This window comes from Cervus canadensis, chromosome 10 (genome assembly GCF_019320065.1).
Source record: "Cervus canadensis isolate Bull #8, Minnesota chromosome 10, ASM1932006v1, whole genome shotgun sequence".
Classification (NCBI taxonomy): domain Eukaryota; kingdom Metazoa; phylum Chordata; class Mammalia; order Artiodactyla; family Cervidae; genus Cervus; species Cervus canadensis.
The window spans coordinates 63,623,575-63,641,549 of record NC_057395.1 but is presented as its reverse complement, the minus strand read 5'-3'; the positions used below and the strand labels follow the sequence as shown (position 1 = coordinate 63,641,549).

The following is a 17,975-nucleotide window of genomic DNA, read 5'->3' as shown; positions in this document are numbered from 1 at the left end:
GAGGGCTTTCTCTAGTTGCGGTGAACAGGGGCTACTCTTTGCGGTGCACAGGCTTCTCACTACGGTGGCTTTTCTTGTTGCAGAGCACAGGCTTCGGTAGTCATAGCACGTGGGCTTAGGTGCTCCGTAGCATGTGGGATCTTCTCAGACCAGGGATTGAACTTGTGTCCCCTGCACTGGCAAGTGGATTCTTAACCACTGGATCATCAAGGTTTTCATACGGCACTCAGCAGGGCCTTGAAGTTTCTTTAAAGGCATCTCAGAGAATGAAAGGAGTGAGGGGGTTGCTACACATTTACTCCCAGCACAGAGCAGATGCTGTACTTTTATCTAGTTTAAATATAGGGATTCTAAGATGTAATTTAAAGAAACATTCTGTGGCACTCTTCTGCCATAATCTAAGCATCCTAGTGCATACACTAGATAATGTGAATTACTTGGCTCTTTTTCCTTTAATGTTTCATGGGCAGGGACAATACAATATGTTCTGTATCTAATTATGATGGCTTCTTTTCTGTGAACATTTTCTTTTTGTTTTTTGGTGTCTCTAGCCCTGAATACAAGCTGTAAAGAGGAACAGCTTGGTATCACCTATGAATGTTTAACTTTGGGCACGAAGCTTTTTTGCTTTTTTAAAAAAGCATTTTTGTTTTTTTCGGGCTGAGCTGAATCTTCGTTGCAGCATGCAGGCTTCTCTAGTCATGGTGTGAGGGTGACATGTGGGATCTAGTTCCTGACCAGGGATCACATCTGGACCTCCTACACTGGGAGGGCAGAGTCTTAGCTACTGGACCACCAGGGAAGTCCCATTATGCTTTGTTTTGGGACTCAGCATCCTTATCTGTCTACAGGCAGATAAGATATGCTGTCTTCAGAGCAAATGGAAAATCAAATGAGATGATGCCTCAGTAACTTGGTCTAGTTTGTTAGACTACTAGTAGACTAGACATACTAGTTTGGTAATTATCCTTATTTTATTTTCTTCAATTATTTTTATTATTTGGAGACTAATTACTTTACAATAAATATATGGAACGCTTCACGAATTTGCGCGTCGTCCTTGCGCAGGGGCCATGCTAATCTTCTCTGTATCGTTCCAATTTTAGTATATGTGCTGCCGAAGCAAGCACTAATTATCCTTATTTTATAGGTGTTTTTGTACCTGTGGAAAAGTCTAGACTCCCTTGGCCCACTCCCCTCTTCCTTCTGCTCCCACTTCCCATATCTCAGTCCCAACAGTACATTCATCCTAGACAATAGGAAAGAAGGTCCTTTCCCTTCTATTTATTTTTTATTTTATTTTTTTTTAAACATTTATTTTTATTTATTTGGCTGCATAGAGTCTTAGTTGTGGCATGTGGGATCTAGTTCCCTAACCAGGGATCGAACCCAGCCCCCCTGTATCAGAAGCGCAGAGTCTTAGCCACTGGACCACAAGGGAATTCCCCCCTTCTATTTATTTATTTACTGTTTTTCAAATTTTGGCTGCACTGGGTATTCATTGCAGTGTTCAGGCATGTGGGATCTTAGTTCCCTGACCAGGGATTGAACCCTACATTGCAAGGTAGATTGTTAACCACTGCACCACCAGGGAAGTCCCTCCCTCCCTTCTATTTATATCATAACACACCTGTTTCCTGAAGTCTCTGGAGACCTTGCAGTCATCTGGACCTTCTGCTTCTAACAGCATTGCAGCCTAGATGGTCTGAAATAATTTCCTGATATACTACATCTAGAAATGCTAGATAAGCAGTCTTTTATACAAATGCTAAACTCATAAGAAGGAGAATTCTCAATGGTCAAATGAGGAAACAGCAGGAATCCAGAACAAGCCCTAAAGTCAGATTCTCTTGAGAATATCTGGACCCCAAGGCTTAGGTTCTAATCCTCAACAGCCTATACAAGGTGGGAGACACAACTAAGACACTTGCATAAAGCAGGACTCAGGAAGGGCTCTACCGTCAGTGAAAGGTGGTCAAGAGGAAGCCCACCCACTGGAAAAGGAGCCTGTAAGGTAAATGGTCTGTCTCAGTCTCTGTTCCAGCTGGGTGAAACAGAAAAAATACCTTTTCTGAGGATTTATTATTAGAGTTTTGCCCTCACATTGATTTGGGACTTGAATTAAAAAAAAAAAAATGTATTTCTTTACTTGGCTGCATCAGGTCTTAGTTTCGGCATGCAGGATCTATGTTGTGTCATGTGGCATCTTCATGTTGTGGTACACAGACTCTAGTTGTGGTACACGGACTCTAGGTGTGGCATATGGACTCTAGTTGTGGTGCACAGACTCTAGTTGTGATGCACGGACTCTAGGTGTGGCACATGGACTCCAGTTGTGATGCACGGACTCTAGGTGTGGCACATGGACTCTAGTTGTGACGCATGGACTCTAGTTGTGGTACACGGACTCTAGTTGTGGTGCACAGGCTCAGTAGCTGCAGCACACGGGCTTAGGTGCTCTGCAGCATATGCGATCTTAGGTCCCTGATCAGGGATCCAATCCATGTCTCTTACATTGCAAGGTGAATTTTTAACCACAGGACCACCAGGGAAATCCCTAAGACTTGAGATTTTATTATCTGCATAATCCAGAAAATTCAAAGCTGAGAAATTGGCTTAAAGTGGTCCCAAATCAGGCTTCACAGACTCCAGAGATTTAGATAACCAAATTTGGGTTCACAATCCTAAATGACAATCTATGTAAGAAAACAATCATCTATAAAAATAAATGGAAAAAAAGAAAAGAAAACAATCATCAGGAAAAATTGTGAGAAAGAAATAACACAAAGGAGAATTAGATCTCTAAAGGCTTTGGATGTTAGAATTTTCAAATATTAAAATACAAACAGTTGTTTAAAATTATTTCACAGGCAGAGAACAAAAGGCTATAGAAATTGACTGGGCAGGACTTCCCTGGTGGATTAGTGGCTAAGACTCTGCCCTTCCAGTGCAGGGGACCCGGGTTTGATCTCTGATCAGGGATCTAGATCCCATAGGCTGCAATTAAGACCCAGTGCAGCCAAATAAATAAATAATAAATAATATTTTAAAAAATTTGCTGGGCAGTTTTGAAAATAAGGGCTTCCCTGGTGGCTCAGCTTGTAAAGAATCCACCTGCAATGCGGGAGACCTGGGTTCAATCCCTGGGTTGGGAAGATGCCGTGGAGAAGGGAATGGTTACCCACTCCAGTATTCTGGCCTGGAGAATTCCCTGGACCACAGTCCGTGGAGGCCCAGAGAGTCATACATGACTGAGAGACTTTCACTTTCACTTTTCACTTTCCCTTTGAAAATAATAAAATTTCTAAAGCTGGAGTGCCATTAAAAATCAAATGTAATTTTTAATTTTATTTTAAAATTTTATTATTTATTTTGGCTGTGCCGGGTCTTCTTTGCAACATACAGTACTTTGTGGCATGTGAGCTTAGTTGCAGTATGTGGGATCTTAGTTCTCCAACCAGGGATTGATCCTGTCCCCCCTGCATTTGGAGCACAGAATCTTATGCACTGGACCACTAGGGAAATCCCCAAATCAAATCTTATTAAATGCACATACATCATAGCAGAACGGGTGAATAAACTGTGGTAAGGCTACACACCAGTGTACTATGCAGCTGTAAAAAGAATGAAGAAGGTCTCTGAACCAAGATGGAGTGATTTCCAAGACACAGTATAAAGTGAAAAAAGCAGAATACAAAAGAGTATCTACAGTGCCACTCTCCATGTAAGAAAGAAAAAGATCCAAGGAATTTACATAGTTGTTCCTCTGTGAACCAGAAATACCAGAAGAGTAAACTAGAAACTAAAGGAGCTGATTTACCTAAAGAGTGTGGATGGTTAAGGAGTGGAAAGAAAGGGAGAATGCAATTCAAGCAGTGTAGTGTGTACTCTAAGCCAGGCACAAGGCTAAGGGTTGCTACCCTGGAATTAAAAAGCTAATTCTAAAATTTCAATGGAAGAACAAAGTGCGAAGAGTAGTCAAGGCAATTTTGAAGAACAATGTAGGAAGACAAGAATTCTTATAAGCTATGGTAATTAAGGCAGTGTGGTTTTGGCATGGGAACAGATGATTAGGCCAATGGGACAGGGTAGAAGTTTAAAAAAAACAAAAACAGACACAGATGGGAATTCCCTGCTGGTCCAGTGGTTAAGACTCCATGCTTCCACTACTGAGAGTCCAGATTTGATCTCTGGTTGGGGAACTAAGATCCTGCAAGCTGCTCATCTTGACCAAAGGGAAAAAAAAAAACAAAAAACCAGACCTAGAAATTTACATCAGAGTTGGCACTGCAGATCATTTTGGGGGAAAATGAGACTGTTCTGTAAGTGGTCCCATGAAGATGGATTATTTGTGTGGAAAAAATAAAATAAAATGAAATTCTTAACTTATAGCATCCACAAAAAAATCCAGCCAAATCTGATACTTGATTGTGAAAAGCAAAACTATAGGGAAATATTAAGATTTCTTTATGATCTTGGGTGGGGGGAAGTTTTCCTAAATTAGGAAAAAAAATAATACATGTGACTTCATTCAGACTAAACTTCTAGGCATCCATAGTCATGTTCGATTAAATGACAGCCAAAACACAGGCTGGGTCAAATATTTACCCTATGCATAATCAATAAAGGGCTAGTGTCTGCAATATGCTTAAGTAACTCCTGCAAATCTGTAAGAAGACCAAAAAGAAAAATTGAGAAAAAAATATGAAAAGGGAATTAACTGGAGAAGAAATTCCAATGTCAATAAACATATTAATAAGTCTTACAGCTTAGGACTCCCTTGGCGGTCCAGTGGTTAAAACTCTGTGCTTCCAATGCGGGGGTTGGGGGGGGGAGGTGGTGAGGGTTCGATGGATCGTTGGTCGGGAACTAAGATCCCACAGGCTGTGCAGTGCAACCAAAGAAACAAAACAAAACAACAACGAAACCTGCACCTTAACTGTAATCTGACAGGCAAATGATTGAAACCTTGAGACATTTCCCTCCCTTTAATTGGCAAGATTAGACAGGGGCTGGGCAGCTGTAGAACTCTACCGCAGTGCTGGTAGAAGGAGGCATTAATTCTTTTTGCTGCAGCAGCCAGTTACCGCAGACTTACCGTCTATCACCTTACTGTTCGGAAGAGCAGAAATCCAAAACAGGTTGCACTGGGTTGAAATCAAGGTGTTGGCCCAACTGCCTTCCTTCTACAGGTTCTGGCAATCATTTGCTTGTCTTTTTTACCTTCTGCAGGCGGCCTGTGTATCTTGGCTCATGACCTCTTCCTCCATCTTCAAAACCAGCAGTGTAGCACCTTCAAAGCTCTCTCCCTGAGTCTCTCATCTCCCTCTTTCACTTATAAAAACCATTGTGATTATATTGGACTCACCTGGATAATCTAGGCTACTTCCTTCATCTTGTGATCTTTAATCCCATCTGCAAAGTCTCTTTTACTATGTAAAGTAAGATATTCATAGGTTCAGGGATACTTGGACATCTTGTGGGGCGCTTTATTCTGCCTGCCACAGAATGTAAATTGTTATAACAACTTTGGAGAACAGTTTGTAGTAAGATGTACAATATGTTGTCAAATGGAAGATTCTCATAGCCAATACCCAGTAATTATGCTTCTAGATAAAATCTTAGAAAAATTTTCACATAATGTGTCTAAGAAAACATATATGCTCATTCTAGTAGTATTTGTGATAATAAAAAATATAGAAATAACCTAAAGTGTTCCTAAATAGGAGAGAGAGAGCATGTGTATCGGTCACATAACAAATACTACAGTTAAACTGAACGAACTAAGTAACATATATCAATAAGGATACATCTCCCAACAGAAATTTGGATGAAGTAGGCAAGTTTGATGATTCCCAGTTTGTGGAAGGTGGCACCAGTGGGGCGTTTCCCCTTCCTTTTCCTGAAAATCACCTCCAGACAAGAACAATTAACAAAAAAATCTGAGTTCCAATTGCTGAAATCAGAGCCTTAAAACTGCAAAACCACCAGGGCAGCTGTAGAGCCTCCAAGAGCCATGCAGGTGGAGGAAGGGAGAGAGGACATCACTCATCAGAGCTCAAGGTCAGCAGAGCCTGCGTCTCGGGGGAGAGCACATCCTGAGGATTAGAGCTAGCGTCACTCACCAGCAGCTAAAAATGCTGCATCAAATTTTAAAGACATCTTAAGATTAAAAAAAAATAAAATTCGTTGAATCATAGTTGATTTGCAATGTTGTGTTAATTTCTGATGTAAAGCAAAGTGATTATACATATATATATGTTATACATATATATACACATTCATATATACATACATGTATATATACATCTATATACATATATGTTACACATATATACACATATATGTTATGCACACATATATGTTACACATATGTTATACATATATACACATGTATATATTGCATATATGTATGTATATATGTGTATATATGTATGTATATATGTTATACACACACATATATATATTCCTTTTCATGTGTCCATTATGATTTATCACAGGATATTGAATATAGTTCCTTGTGCTATACAGTAAGACCTTGTTGTTTATCCATCCTACATATAATAATTTGCATCTGCTAATTCCCAACTCCCAACCCATCCTTTCCCCGCCTCCTCCCTCTTGGCAACCACAAGTCTGTTCTCTATGTCTGTGAGTCTGTTTCTGTCTCATAATTAAGTTCATTTGTGTCATCTTTTAGATTCCACATATAAGTGATATCATATGGTATTTGTCTTTCTCTTTCTGACTTGCTTCACTTAATATGGCAATCTTTAGCTCTATCCATGTTGTGGCAAATAGCATTATTTCATTATTTTTTTATGTTGAATTGTATTCCAGTGTGTGTGTATATATATATCATATATATATATATATCATATCTTCTTTATCCATTCATCTGTCAATGGAAATTTAGGTTGTTTCCATGTCTTGGTTATTGTGAATAGTGCTGCTATGAACACACAAGTGCATGTATCTTTATTGTTGCTATGTTTTCTCTATTTCTTTTTGGCCATGTCAAGAGGCATGCAGGATCTTAGTTCCTTGACCAAGGATCAGACCTTTGCTCCCTGTAGTGGAAGCAAAGAGTCCTAACCACTGGACTGCAGAGAATTCCCTGTATCTTTTTGAAGTGCAGTTTTTTTCTGGGTATATGCCCAGGAGTGGGATTGCTGGATCATATCGCAACTCTATTTTTAGTTTTTTGAGAAACTTCCATACTTCAAAAACATCTTTTAAATGCAATGTTGAGCTTCCAAGAAAGTAAGAGATTTTAGAGTAGAAAAAACCCCAAGTAAAAGCAGGAACGCTTTAAAATGCACCCACGGTTTTGTTATTATCCATGTCTGGTGAAGCCGACAGATCAGATGGCTGCCATTGAAAAGACTGTTGTTTGTTTCGGTTTTCTAGAGGTGGGGCAGGCTGTGCCTTGCAGGGTTACAGAGGAAAACATAATGGCCAGTCCAAAGGCAGAAGGAACAAGGGAAGCATGAGGGCCAGAGCCTTTGTTGTGTATGTGTGTGTGTGTGTGTGTGTGTGTGTGTGTGATGGAAAGGCAGGGCAAGGCAGCATAAGCAGGCTTATGACTGGCTAGTTTGAATAATTCCTACGGGCTTTAGGGTACAGTAGTTGTCTAACTGTCTCTAGCTGTCTGAACCTGGCCATGGGGATGATAAAAGCAGAGAAATATTACTTTCTAGAATATAAAGGCCAGATAGAGAAGGTGGTTGGATATTGTATGGGGTCTGGATTAGTTGGTTTGTATATGAAAAGTACTCTGGCAAATGTGTTGCTTGCTAACTCTAGGAATTAGTAGCCCTGGCAGGGGCAGTCTCTCCAGGGTCAGTACAGCCCCAGATACCACAGCATCAAAAATACAGAAAATCGGACTGGTGGTCCAGGGGTTAAAAATCTGTCTGCCAGTGCAGGGGCCACAGGGTTCGATCCCTGATCAGGAAAGATTCCACATGCCTTGGGGCAACTGAGCCCTCACACCACAACTACCGAAGCCTGAGCTCTGGAGCCGGGGAGCCACAACAAGAGAAGCCACCACAATGAGAAGCCCATACACCACAATGAAGAGTAGTCCTGCAAAGTCAAAAACAAATAACAGAAAAGAATACAGAAAATATGGGAGTACAGCTAATACAGGAACTAAGAGAAAAGGAGTAGTAAAGCTGGCTCTCACCCCACACTCACTGCTGACCAGAGAGACCTCCTCTTCCTCATGGCAGGCAGTGAGGACAGAAGATGAAATCCTGGGGCCACCTGGAGCCCGCACACCTACACCTTCAGCATAAGGACGAACAAAGATAGGAACTTGCAAGGCAGAAGGAGACACCAAGGAAGCTTGCCTGTCTTAACCCTGGCATTGGTTAGAGGGGAAAAGTCTCCCTAAGCATCCATGACCACAGTCTGCATTCTCACCTCTGACGTAATCCTCACAACCTCAATTAGAAGATTTCATTCATTCGTTCATTTACTCGTTTATTGTTTTTGGTTGCTATGGGCCTTTGTTGTTGCGAGAGGGCTTTCTCTAGTTGAGGTGCACAGGTTCCTCATTGTGGTGGCTTCTCTTGTTGTGGAGCATGGGATCTAGGCGCGAGGGCTTCAGTAGTTGCAGCACTCGGGCTCAGTAGTTGCGGCATGTGGGCTCCAGGGCGAGAGGACTTGGAGGATTAAATTTAAAGTGGCTGCAGGTTGGTAGTTTGCCTAGGGAACTGGCAGGAGTGAAAACAAACCCTCTTTGGCAGAGAACACCCACAACAAGCCCTCAGCATGAGTCATACCAAATATGAGTCGTGATTAAAAAGTACCAAAAGAAAAAGAAAAAGACCATCAGGAGTAAGAATTAGCAAAAATAACAACAGATTCAGATCCCAAGGCCGTTGATATTGGAATGACTAGATAGAGAATATGAAATGTTTAAAGAAATAGAATGAAATTAAAATGAGCAAGGAACGAGAGACCATCACAAATAAACAGCAAGTTTGAAGGACCAGTTAGAATGTTTAGAAATTAGAAATGTAATATTGAAAATTAAAAACTCAATGATGGAGCAAAAGCTTTGAAGTCATTTCGCAAAAGCAAATATATATATATATATATATACAAGGCTAATAAGCATACTCAAAAGTGAAAAAAGAAAGCTCAACATGCTTCATCAGCAGGGAAACACAAATTAAACCCCGATGAGCTTCAATTTTACATGCATGAGAATGATGAAAATAAAAAAAGATTGACAATACCAAGTGCTGGGAAAGATGAGGAGCAACTGGAACTCTGCTGTGTACAAATTCTACTTCAGTAATTTATGCATAAGTTATGTATTTACTAAATTACATAGTTTTCAAAAACAGAAAAAGTAACTTTACTACATACAGTTTAAACCATGAAAGATCATGCTATATATTGCTTAGGGATGCATGTATATGTAACAGAAGTATTTTTTCTTTTTTTGTGTGTGTGTGAGAAACCCCAATTAAAAAACCCCAAATAAAGAGTTCTCCCTACTTTAGAGATGGAAAGGGAATTAAATCCGGTCACATACTCAAGAGACATTTGTTGGTAGTGTTTTATTTATGAAGCTGGGCACACACATGCTCATTGTAATTTTTTTTAATTTAGTTAAAATATTCTTAATTTAACAAATAAACAACTTCCCTGGTGATCCAGTGGTTAAGAACCCACCTTGCGATGCAGGGGACACCAGTTTGACCCCTGGTCCTGGAAGAGCCCACATGCCGTGGAGCAGCTAAGCCCGGCTGCCACAGCTCCTGAGCCTATGTGCTGCAACTCCTGAAGCCTGCATACCCTAGAGCCGGGCTCCACCACAAGAGCAGCTGCTGCAGTGAGAAGCAGTGAGAAGCCTGAGCCCCAAAAGGAAGAGTAGCTTCCCCTCACAGCACAGAGAAATCGGTGTGCCCAGCAACCAAGACCCAGTGCAGCCAAAAATAAAAAAATAAAATAAATTAAAAACAAAACAAAACAAAAAAAGGGATAAAAAGTAAAATAAAGTAACAGTAAAATGAAAGTAAAATGTGCTCATTGTGAAAGAGTGAAACTCAAATGATATGGAAAGTTACAAATTGAATATTAAGTCCCTTAGACAATGAGAAAATTTATTTTGGGGGGCTCCAAAATCACTGCAGATGGTGACTGCAGCCATGAAATTAAAAGATGCTTGCTCCTTGGAAGAAAATCTATGATCATCCTAGACAGCATATTAAAAAGCAGAGACATTAGTTTGCAAACAAAAGTCCATCTAGTCAAAGCTATGGTTTTTCCAGTAGTCATGTATGGATGTGAGAGTTGGACTATAAAGAAAGCTGAGCACCGAAGAATTGATGCTTTTGAACCATGGTGTTGGAGAAGACTCTTGAGTCCCTCGGCCTGCAAGGAGATCAAACCAGTCAATCCTAAAGGAAATCAATCCTGAATATTCATTGGAGGGACTGATGCTGAAGCTGAAACTTCAGTGTTTTGGCCACCTGATGCGAAGGACTGGTTCACTAGAAAAGACCCTGATGCTGGGAAAGATTGAAGGCGGGAGGAAAGGAGACAACAGAGGATGAGATGGTTGGATGGTATCACTGACCCAATGGACATGAGTTTGAGCAAGCTTCAGGAGTTGGTGATGGACAGGGAGGCCTGGCATGCTGCAGTCCATGGGGTCGCAGAGTCACACACAACTGAGCAACTGAACTGACTATACATGTTTCCACATATTTTGTTTCATTATATATATATATAGTTGTATTTATTTATTTATGGCTGCACTGGGTCTTTGTTGCTGCACACGGGCTTTCTCTAGTTGTGGCAAGCAGGGGCTCCTCTCTAGTTGTGGTGCGTTGGCTTCTCATTGCAGCAGCTTCTCATGTTGAGGCTTGAGGGCTCCAGAGTGCAAGCTCAGTTGTGGGGCACGGGCTCAGCTGCCCCTCGACACATGGAGTCATGGACCAGGGATTGAATCCATGTGACCTCCATTGGCAGGTGGATTCTTAACTACTGGACCACCAGGGAAGCCTTCATTATATTCCTGTTATACCTATTTGTATGACAATAATGACTGTATTTCAATAATTAAAAGAAAGTATGTCACCTCATCCAACCTCTCAGCTAATGTCTTGCAGTGGAAGAATTTTCCGTGGTAACTTCCTGTTTTTACTAAATCGGAGAGTAGGCCCAGCAAGGGCAACCTTGGGTTTGACGTTTCTCTCATTTCCACCCCATACTGTCTCCCTAGGCTACCAACCTGGCTCCTGAAGACCCCAATGGCAAAGCAGACCCCTATGTGGTGGTGAGCGTTGGCCGGGAGCGGCTGGACCCCAAGGAACGATACATCCCCAAGCAGCTGAATCTCATCTAGGGAGAGTGAGGCTGGGCCCTGGGCTTGGGGATGGGGAGTAACTTTGCCATCTGGCCCTGTGACTCTCACTCAGGCAGCTAGTGGTGATGGTGGGGGAATGGACAGGGGTGCTGAGTCCACCCCTTCCCCCGCAGGAACGCCCCCAGGGTGTGGGGGTGTTCTTAGCTGTGCTCTCTCCTGGCCAGGGTCCTGGAACTCAGCATTTCTCTCCCTGCTGAGCCTGAGCTGACCGTAGCTGTGTTTGACCATGACCTCGTGGGTTCTGATGACCTCATCGGAGAGACCCACATTGATCTGGAAAACCAATTCTATAGCCACCACAGGGCGGACTGTGGGCTGGCGTCCCAGTATGATGTGTGAGTCCCACAGGGCCCTTGGGAGTCATTCTAAGTCTGACCAAAGACTTTCAAGGTCACATCCCACCTGAAGGTCCAGATCTTTTAATTTCATAGCAGGGACTCCCCTGCAACCAAAACATTATAGCTTATTGGTTAAGAAATGGGCTTGGAAGTTGGGATCTGTAACTAATAAGTCACTTGACTTCCTTGAACTTCAGTTTCTTCATCCGCAAAATGGGGGTAATAATATCAGTATCTCTTTCATAGGAGAATCTGGCATGCATACTTGATTTTCACCATTACTGTAAGCGAGGACTAACCTGTTCTCCAGTAGAGTTATGAACCTGGATCCTAAGTCCTCAAGGGCCCATCCCTGCCCCTGTGCCCAACTATGTTTATGTGCTGGATCCAACCAAGGCATCTTCCGTTTCCACCCGCAGGGATGGGTACAATGCCTGGCATGATGCATTCCAGCCTTTGCAGATCCTGGCAGGGCTATGCCAGTGCTGTGGCCTCCCCCCACCTGAATATTGAGTCGAGACTGTCAAGGCAGGCAGCAAACTCTTTCTGACACCGCCAGAGACCCTGCCCCCAGGTACCAGCCTCTTTCTGTTGGACAATCCAGAGGGGGCAAGATGGTAGAGCAAGGTATGGGGGAGGCCACTGATGATCAGCCTAATGTGTCCCCAAAGATCCTGCCTCCCTCTGCAAGCAGAGGAGGTGAGTTTGGCTGAGAAATGACAATAATGGAGAGAAAATGGTCTTTGTTGGTGAGTGTGAGATCTCCGGGGAGCCCTAGTGAACCCCTCAGAACCATAGCTAATTGAGGACACAGGGGTCCCATGCAATATACAATATGGTGCAGAATTTAGCTTGTGCTTCATACATGGCCAGTGATCTGTTTTCTAAACAAGGTTTGCACAAAGGCCACAGCCCCTCCAATCCCACTGTCCCCCAACTGCTGGCTTTTCACTGGCAAAAGTTGTTACAGCAGCATCCGCCACTTTCTATGCATTGTGGACATGCCCTCCCAGGAAATCGGTTTGTCCAGTATAGCAGTTGCCTCAGCCCAGAGCGTCTATTGAGGGCGGGAGATTGGGAGGAAGGGAGCAGAGTTGGGAACTATGTGGAACCCAAGCTCACGAACCTCTCATTGCAGGTATCAGGGGCTCCAAGGCGGCAAGAGATGTCTCTGAGGAGGCCCAGGCATTGCTGGTGCTGCAGCGCTGGCAGGAGATGCCAGGGCTTGGGATCCAGCTGGTACCTGAGCACGTAGAAACACGGCCCCTTTACCATCCCCGCAGCCCAGGGCTGCTGCAGGTGAAGGAGGGCTCAGGGCGCATCCCCAGAGCTCCAGGACTCCCACCTGGCCCTGGACCTGGGCACAGCCACTTCTGACTCTGGCTTTTGATCCTGGTCCCTCCCCTCCCCACTCCAGTCTTGGACTTCCTTTGTGGACCCCCTCCCCTCACCCCAGACTCTGGTTCTGAAGGAGTCCCAGCCCTGGGCTACCAAGGCTCAGACCTGGCACTCCCAATCTGACCTCTACCCCAGATTTCTAGGATCTGGACCTGGGAACACTGGATCTCACTTTTGATCTCAGCCTTCCACTTCCAGGGCCTCATCTTTGAACACCCAGCCTAATCTCAACCCTGGAATCCCCAGTTCAGACCCCGCCTTCATCCTCATCCCCCAGGATCTGCCCTCCTGACCCCAGCTCTCCTTTCCACCTGGGGCAAGGCACAACCTCTGGCCCCAGGGCTGTTAGGGGAGGTGGGACCCCCCGGGAAGACCCTTCAGCCTGGTCCTGTGCCCCCAGAGGTCTCTTCACATGTGGATTGACATCTTCCCCAGAGACGTGCCTGCCCCACCCCCAGTTGACATAAAGCCTCGACAGCCAATCAGGTAAGAGGAGTCCTGGCCCCTCCTCCCATGGGGCGGGCACATCTTGGCCAACCTGGACAAGCGACCCTGGTGAAGCCGGCAGAGCTGACCCAGGCTTCAGGTAGGCGAGACATTATTCTTTTTTTTCATAAGCCCCTGTGAGTTGGGTGTCACTTGCAACTGAAGAGTCCAAGTACCAGTTAACTACCTTCTGACCTAAGCTGATCTGAGCGGGGAGTGTGTGCACTTCAGATGTCGTCAGCAATCTGTCACTTTCTACCTCTGGGCTCTGCTTTCCTAGGTGCCACTCTCATAGAAGCTTTTGCAGTCTGGGGTCAAAGTGACTTTTAACAGCGCAAGCTTACATCTTAGCAACCAGACTACTTGAGCAGAAAAATAAACACCTCTTTCCCAGTTAGAGCAAAAGTCTTGGGCTAACTATCATTGGACCCGCTTGGATCAAATGCTGATTCCTGAACCAATCACTATGATCAGGGGGCTGTGATACATTGATTGGTCAGTCCTGGGTGATGTCCCCGAGGTGACAGACCCACCAGTATGACACAGTTGACAGTAGTGGGGGTAGGGTCACCAACAGAAAATCAAGGTGCAGTCAACAAATGAGGGGAAATTAACGCTGGACAAAACAACAGATATCCGGAAACCATTTGACAGCCCAGGACAGGGCTACCTGGGATAGGATCAAGAATGTCACAGACCCTCCTTCTGTCCCTTAGGGGCTTTGTGCTCTCATCCCCACTTAGTGTTTCTTTGCAGACTGGCTCTCTCCGCTTGCACAGCACTTTAGCTTGTGGTGGCTCCAGATCTATGTCTGATGCTTTGGGACTCACGTTTTCAGAGTCTTGATTCCAGATTTACAGGAGGGAAAATCTCATTGACCCAGCGTGGGTCAGCAGACCATTCCTGGTGCCATCCGCAGTGGCTGGGGTGGTCAGTGATACCTGGGCTGCCCCTTCAAGGGACTACGGACATCTGATCACCTGGCTAGGCATACTCCAGTTGCTGAGTGTCAGTGGCCCTGACCCAGGTACTTCCTGCAGCTCCTCCCAAGACCCCTCTCAAGAGTCTGAAAACCCTCCCCCCAATACATCCCTCAGCTATGAGCTCCGAGTCATCATCTGGAACACGGAGGATATAGTTCTGGATGACATGAACCCGCTCACTGGAGAGATGTCGAGTGACATCTATGTGAAAAGGTAGGCCTGCAAGCCGAGATGGGCACATGGCTATGTACCAAGGTGAGACTGCAAACAGGGGCTTGGGTCCTGGGCTGAGCCAGAGCCCTGCCTGTCCCATGGGCCCTTGATGGCACTGGGAGCTGGGTGGAGGGACCAGCCTGAGGGTGAGTGGACGGGCAGATCAGGTGTGAGGAGCTGATTCTGGACTCAGCCCAGTGTGGATGCCCACCCTCTTGGCCTCTACCTTTCCCCTGGTCCCAGCTGGGTGAAAGGGCTGGAGCAGGACAAACAGGAGACAGACGTTCACTTCAACTCTCTGACCGGGGAGGGGAACTTCAACTGGCGCTTCGTGTTCCGCTTTGACTACCTGCCCACGGAGCGCGACGTGAGCATCTGGCGCCGCCCTAGACCCTTTGCCCTGGAAGAAGCCAAATTCCGGCAGCCGGCTATGCTAGTCCTGCAGGTCTGGGACTATGACCGCATCTCTGCAAACGACTTCCTTGGTACTGCTGAGCTGTCCTCCCATCTCCACCCTAGCCCCGATTTCTGCCCTCATTGCCCTGCCCTTGGCCCCTGGTTTCCCTACTCTAACCCAACCCTGAATCCTGGATTTCAGATCCAAGTCACTAACTTTTGCTTTCTGGCCTAATTTATTGAATTTATTCAGCCCTGAGCTTCATAACCTCTGTCCCCACCCAGTCTCCAACTCAGTCCTCTAATTTGACCTGAGCTCAGGTTACTCTGGCCCCACAGCTGTTGGTCCCTGCTGTGCCTTGTCCCAGAGGACAACCCGCTGACATTTGGGCTGCCATGTGTGGTCCATAGCTGTGGCCTGACCACCACATCCTAGCTTCTTCTTAAGAAATTTGTCTTCGGGAGGTGTCATAGTTGCTGCAGCTGGGACTTTTGTTGCAGTGTGCAGGATCTGGATTCTTGACCAGGGATTGAACCTGGGGCCCCTGCATTGGGAGTGCAGAGTCTTAACCACTGGACTGCCATTCTAACTCTAGATGCCTTGAGTTCCATCTCCCAGGATTCAGTCAGCCATCAGTCACTTTCTAGCTCTGGGCTCTGCTTTCCTTGGAGTCACTCTCAGGGATGGGAGGTTGGCTCAGACAGACCACCTGCTCCTGCCTAACCCAGAGCACTCTGGACTTGCAGGATCCCTGGAGCTGCAGCTACCAGACATGCAAGGGTCCCGGGGCCCCGAGCTCTGCTCCATGCGGCTGGCCCAGGATGGGGCCGCACCCAGGTGTAACTTATTTCGCTGCCACCGCTTGCGGGGCTGGTGGCCGGTAGTGAAGCTGCAGGAGCTGGAGGACAAGGAGCGGGAGCAGCGGGAGGCTCAGACCAGCAGGAAGAAGAGGAAAGGCCAGTGGGGAGACTTAGAGTTCTGGGACTCAGGAGGCAATGTCTACATCCTTACGGTGGGTGCAGTGGTCAGGGCAGGAACGGGGGTGGAAGGGGTGGGGGGGTCGAGGGTCGGGCCTGAGCCCACCCAAGAACTTGGCTTCTGTCCCTTCTTTTCCAGGGAAAGGTAGAGGCAGAGTTTGAGCTGCTGACTGTGGAGGAGGCTGAGAAATGGCCAGTGGGGAAGGGGCACAAGGAGCCTGAGCCCTTGGAGAATCCAGAGTGAGTGGGGGGCGCAGGAGGCAGGGCCACATCCGGGGTGGGGGGGTGGCGGCGGTGGTGGTGGTGGAGACAGCAGAGGGTTTCGTTCTCGTCTGACACCACCTGCTCCCCCGCAGCCGCCCCAAAACCTCCTTCAACTGGTTTGTGAACCCGCTGAAGACCTTCGTCTTCTTCATCTGGCACCGGTACTGGTGCACCTTGGTGCTGCTGCTGCTGCTGGTGCTGATCACCGTCTTCCTCCTCCTCGTCTTTTTACACCATGCCAGGGCAGATAAGCCAGGTCATCTTCCGCCCCCTCCACCACCCCTAACTCACCGTGGACACTCATCCCGTAATGCCAGGTCCTGCCTCCTTCCTACCGACAGGAAACCATCCTGGGGTTCCCGTTTCCTCTGCCCAAACCTTCCGGGGAATCCACCTTTGTCACCTGCACACCCACAGCAGATAATAAATAATCCAAATAATGCTTGGGGCAGAGAATAGAGGTGTTCCTGGGTGACCTTGGGAGCTGGGGTCCACTGGACTAATACACAGGATGAGGGAGCTGCCCACGTGGCCCTACTGCCAGGAGGAATAGGACCCAGGGGAGGTTCCCTGCTGAGGAGGCCTGGCCACTGAGGTGTCAGGCCCTGTGAGCAGCCCTCCTGCCCCTGCCAATGGCTGGGTGCGCTCACCTGATCTGCCGGTGGCTGCTGCTGTTCCACGGCAGCTAAACCCTCTGTGCGCTCCATGAACCTGTAACCCTGAGAGTAGGCAGGTCACTTAGGACACTTGGTTGCAAGTGACAGAAATCCCAACCCAAGCTGGCTGAATCAAAAAGGGACTGTTCTGGCTTCCACAGTGGTAATTCCCAGGATATGGTGGGTTTCAGGTGCTGTTTGTCATAGGGTTCAGACAATGTCACTGAGACTGGTTCTCTGCCTCTGAGCCTGGCACTGCTGTTCTCAGGGGAAGCTCATTTACAAAGATGGTCTGTCCCTGGAAGTATAGGATGGCTGCAGCAACCCTGACTCTCCCCATCCTCACGTCCAGGAGGAAAGATTTCCTAGTCCTGCTGGAGCCTGGCTCGCTCTGGGTCGCTGGGGCCAGCAGAGATAGGGCATGCTGACTGGGCCCTCCCCTGGAGCTTAGGGTGGGAGATCGACCCTCCTCAAAAATCACACAAGCTGACAGGGTGGGCAGGGAGGTTCCCAGAGGAAACCCAGGATACTGTTAATAGGAGGAATGGTTCCTGGGCGACCAAAAAAACAAGACTCACTGAAGTTGACATCATCTGCAATTTATAGACGAGTGCCCACCAATAACATGTCCAAAGTCATAGCTCGCAAGTGGCCAAGTCAGAGCTGGGTCTCATGTCCGTCTACCTCCAGAAGTTTTGTGGTCATTTCTCTACTTTGCATCTCCCCCCACTACTGTCTTACACGGAAACTCCCCGAGAAATGATCAGCTGAACTGACCAGCTTTTAAAATCCCTGGTTCCCCGGGCTGTGCAGTAGTGAGGTCTTACGACTAGCTCCCCACACGTCTGAAGGGCTCTAATGAAAAGCCCTGACA

The 17,975-nt window shown here is 46.2% G+C and overlaps 1 protein-coding gene and 1 non-coding gene across 2 annotated transcripts in view; one reads left to right on the top strand and one right to left on the bottom strand.

Moving 5' to 3' along the window:
* LOC122448927 (fer-1-like protein 4) overlaps positions 1-16,895 on the top strand; it is a 40,931-nt gene extending 24,036 nt beyond the window's left edge. The window contains 11 exon segments of the mRNA XM_043480584.1: positions 11,246-11,373; positions 11,554-11,724; positions 12,147-12,301; positions 12,866-13,026; positions 13,526-13,611; positions 14,709-14,807; positions 15,051-15,292; positions 15,951-16,216; positions 16,321-16,421; positions 16,538-16,670; positions 16,672-16,895. Coding sequence (XP_043336519.1) covers positions 11,246-11,373; positions 11,554-11,724; positions 12,147-12,301; positions 12,866-13,026; positions 13,526-13,611; positions 14,709-14,807; positions 15,051-15,292; positions 15,951-16,216; positions 16,321-16,421; positions 16,538-16,670; positions 16,672-16,731 — 1,602 coding nt within the window. The 3' untranslated portion in view covers positions 16,732-16,895.
* On the bottom strand, positions 1,024-1,130 carry LOC122448992. The gene has a single exon (XR_006271813.1). It is a non-coding gene; the product is annotated as a U6 spliceosomal RNA (small nuclear RNA).
* Positions 16,896-17,975: the final 1,080 nt, after the last annotated feature.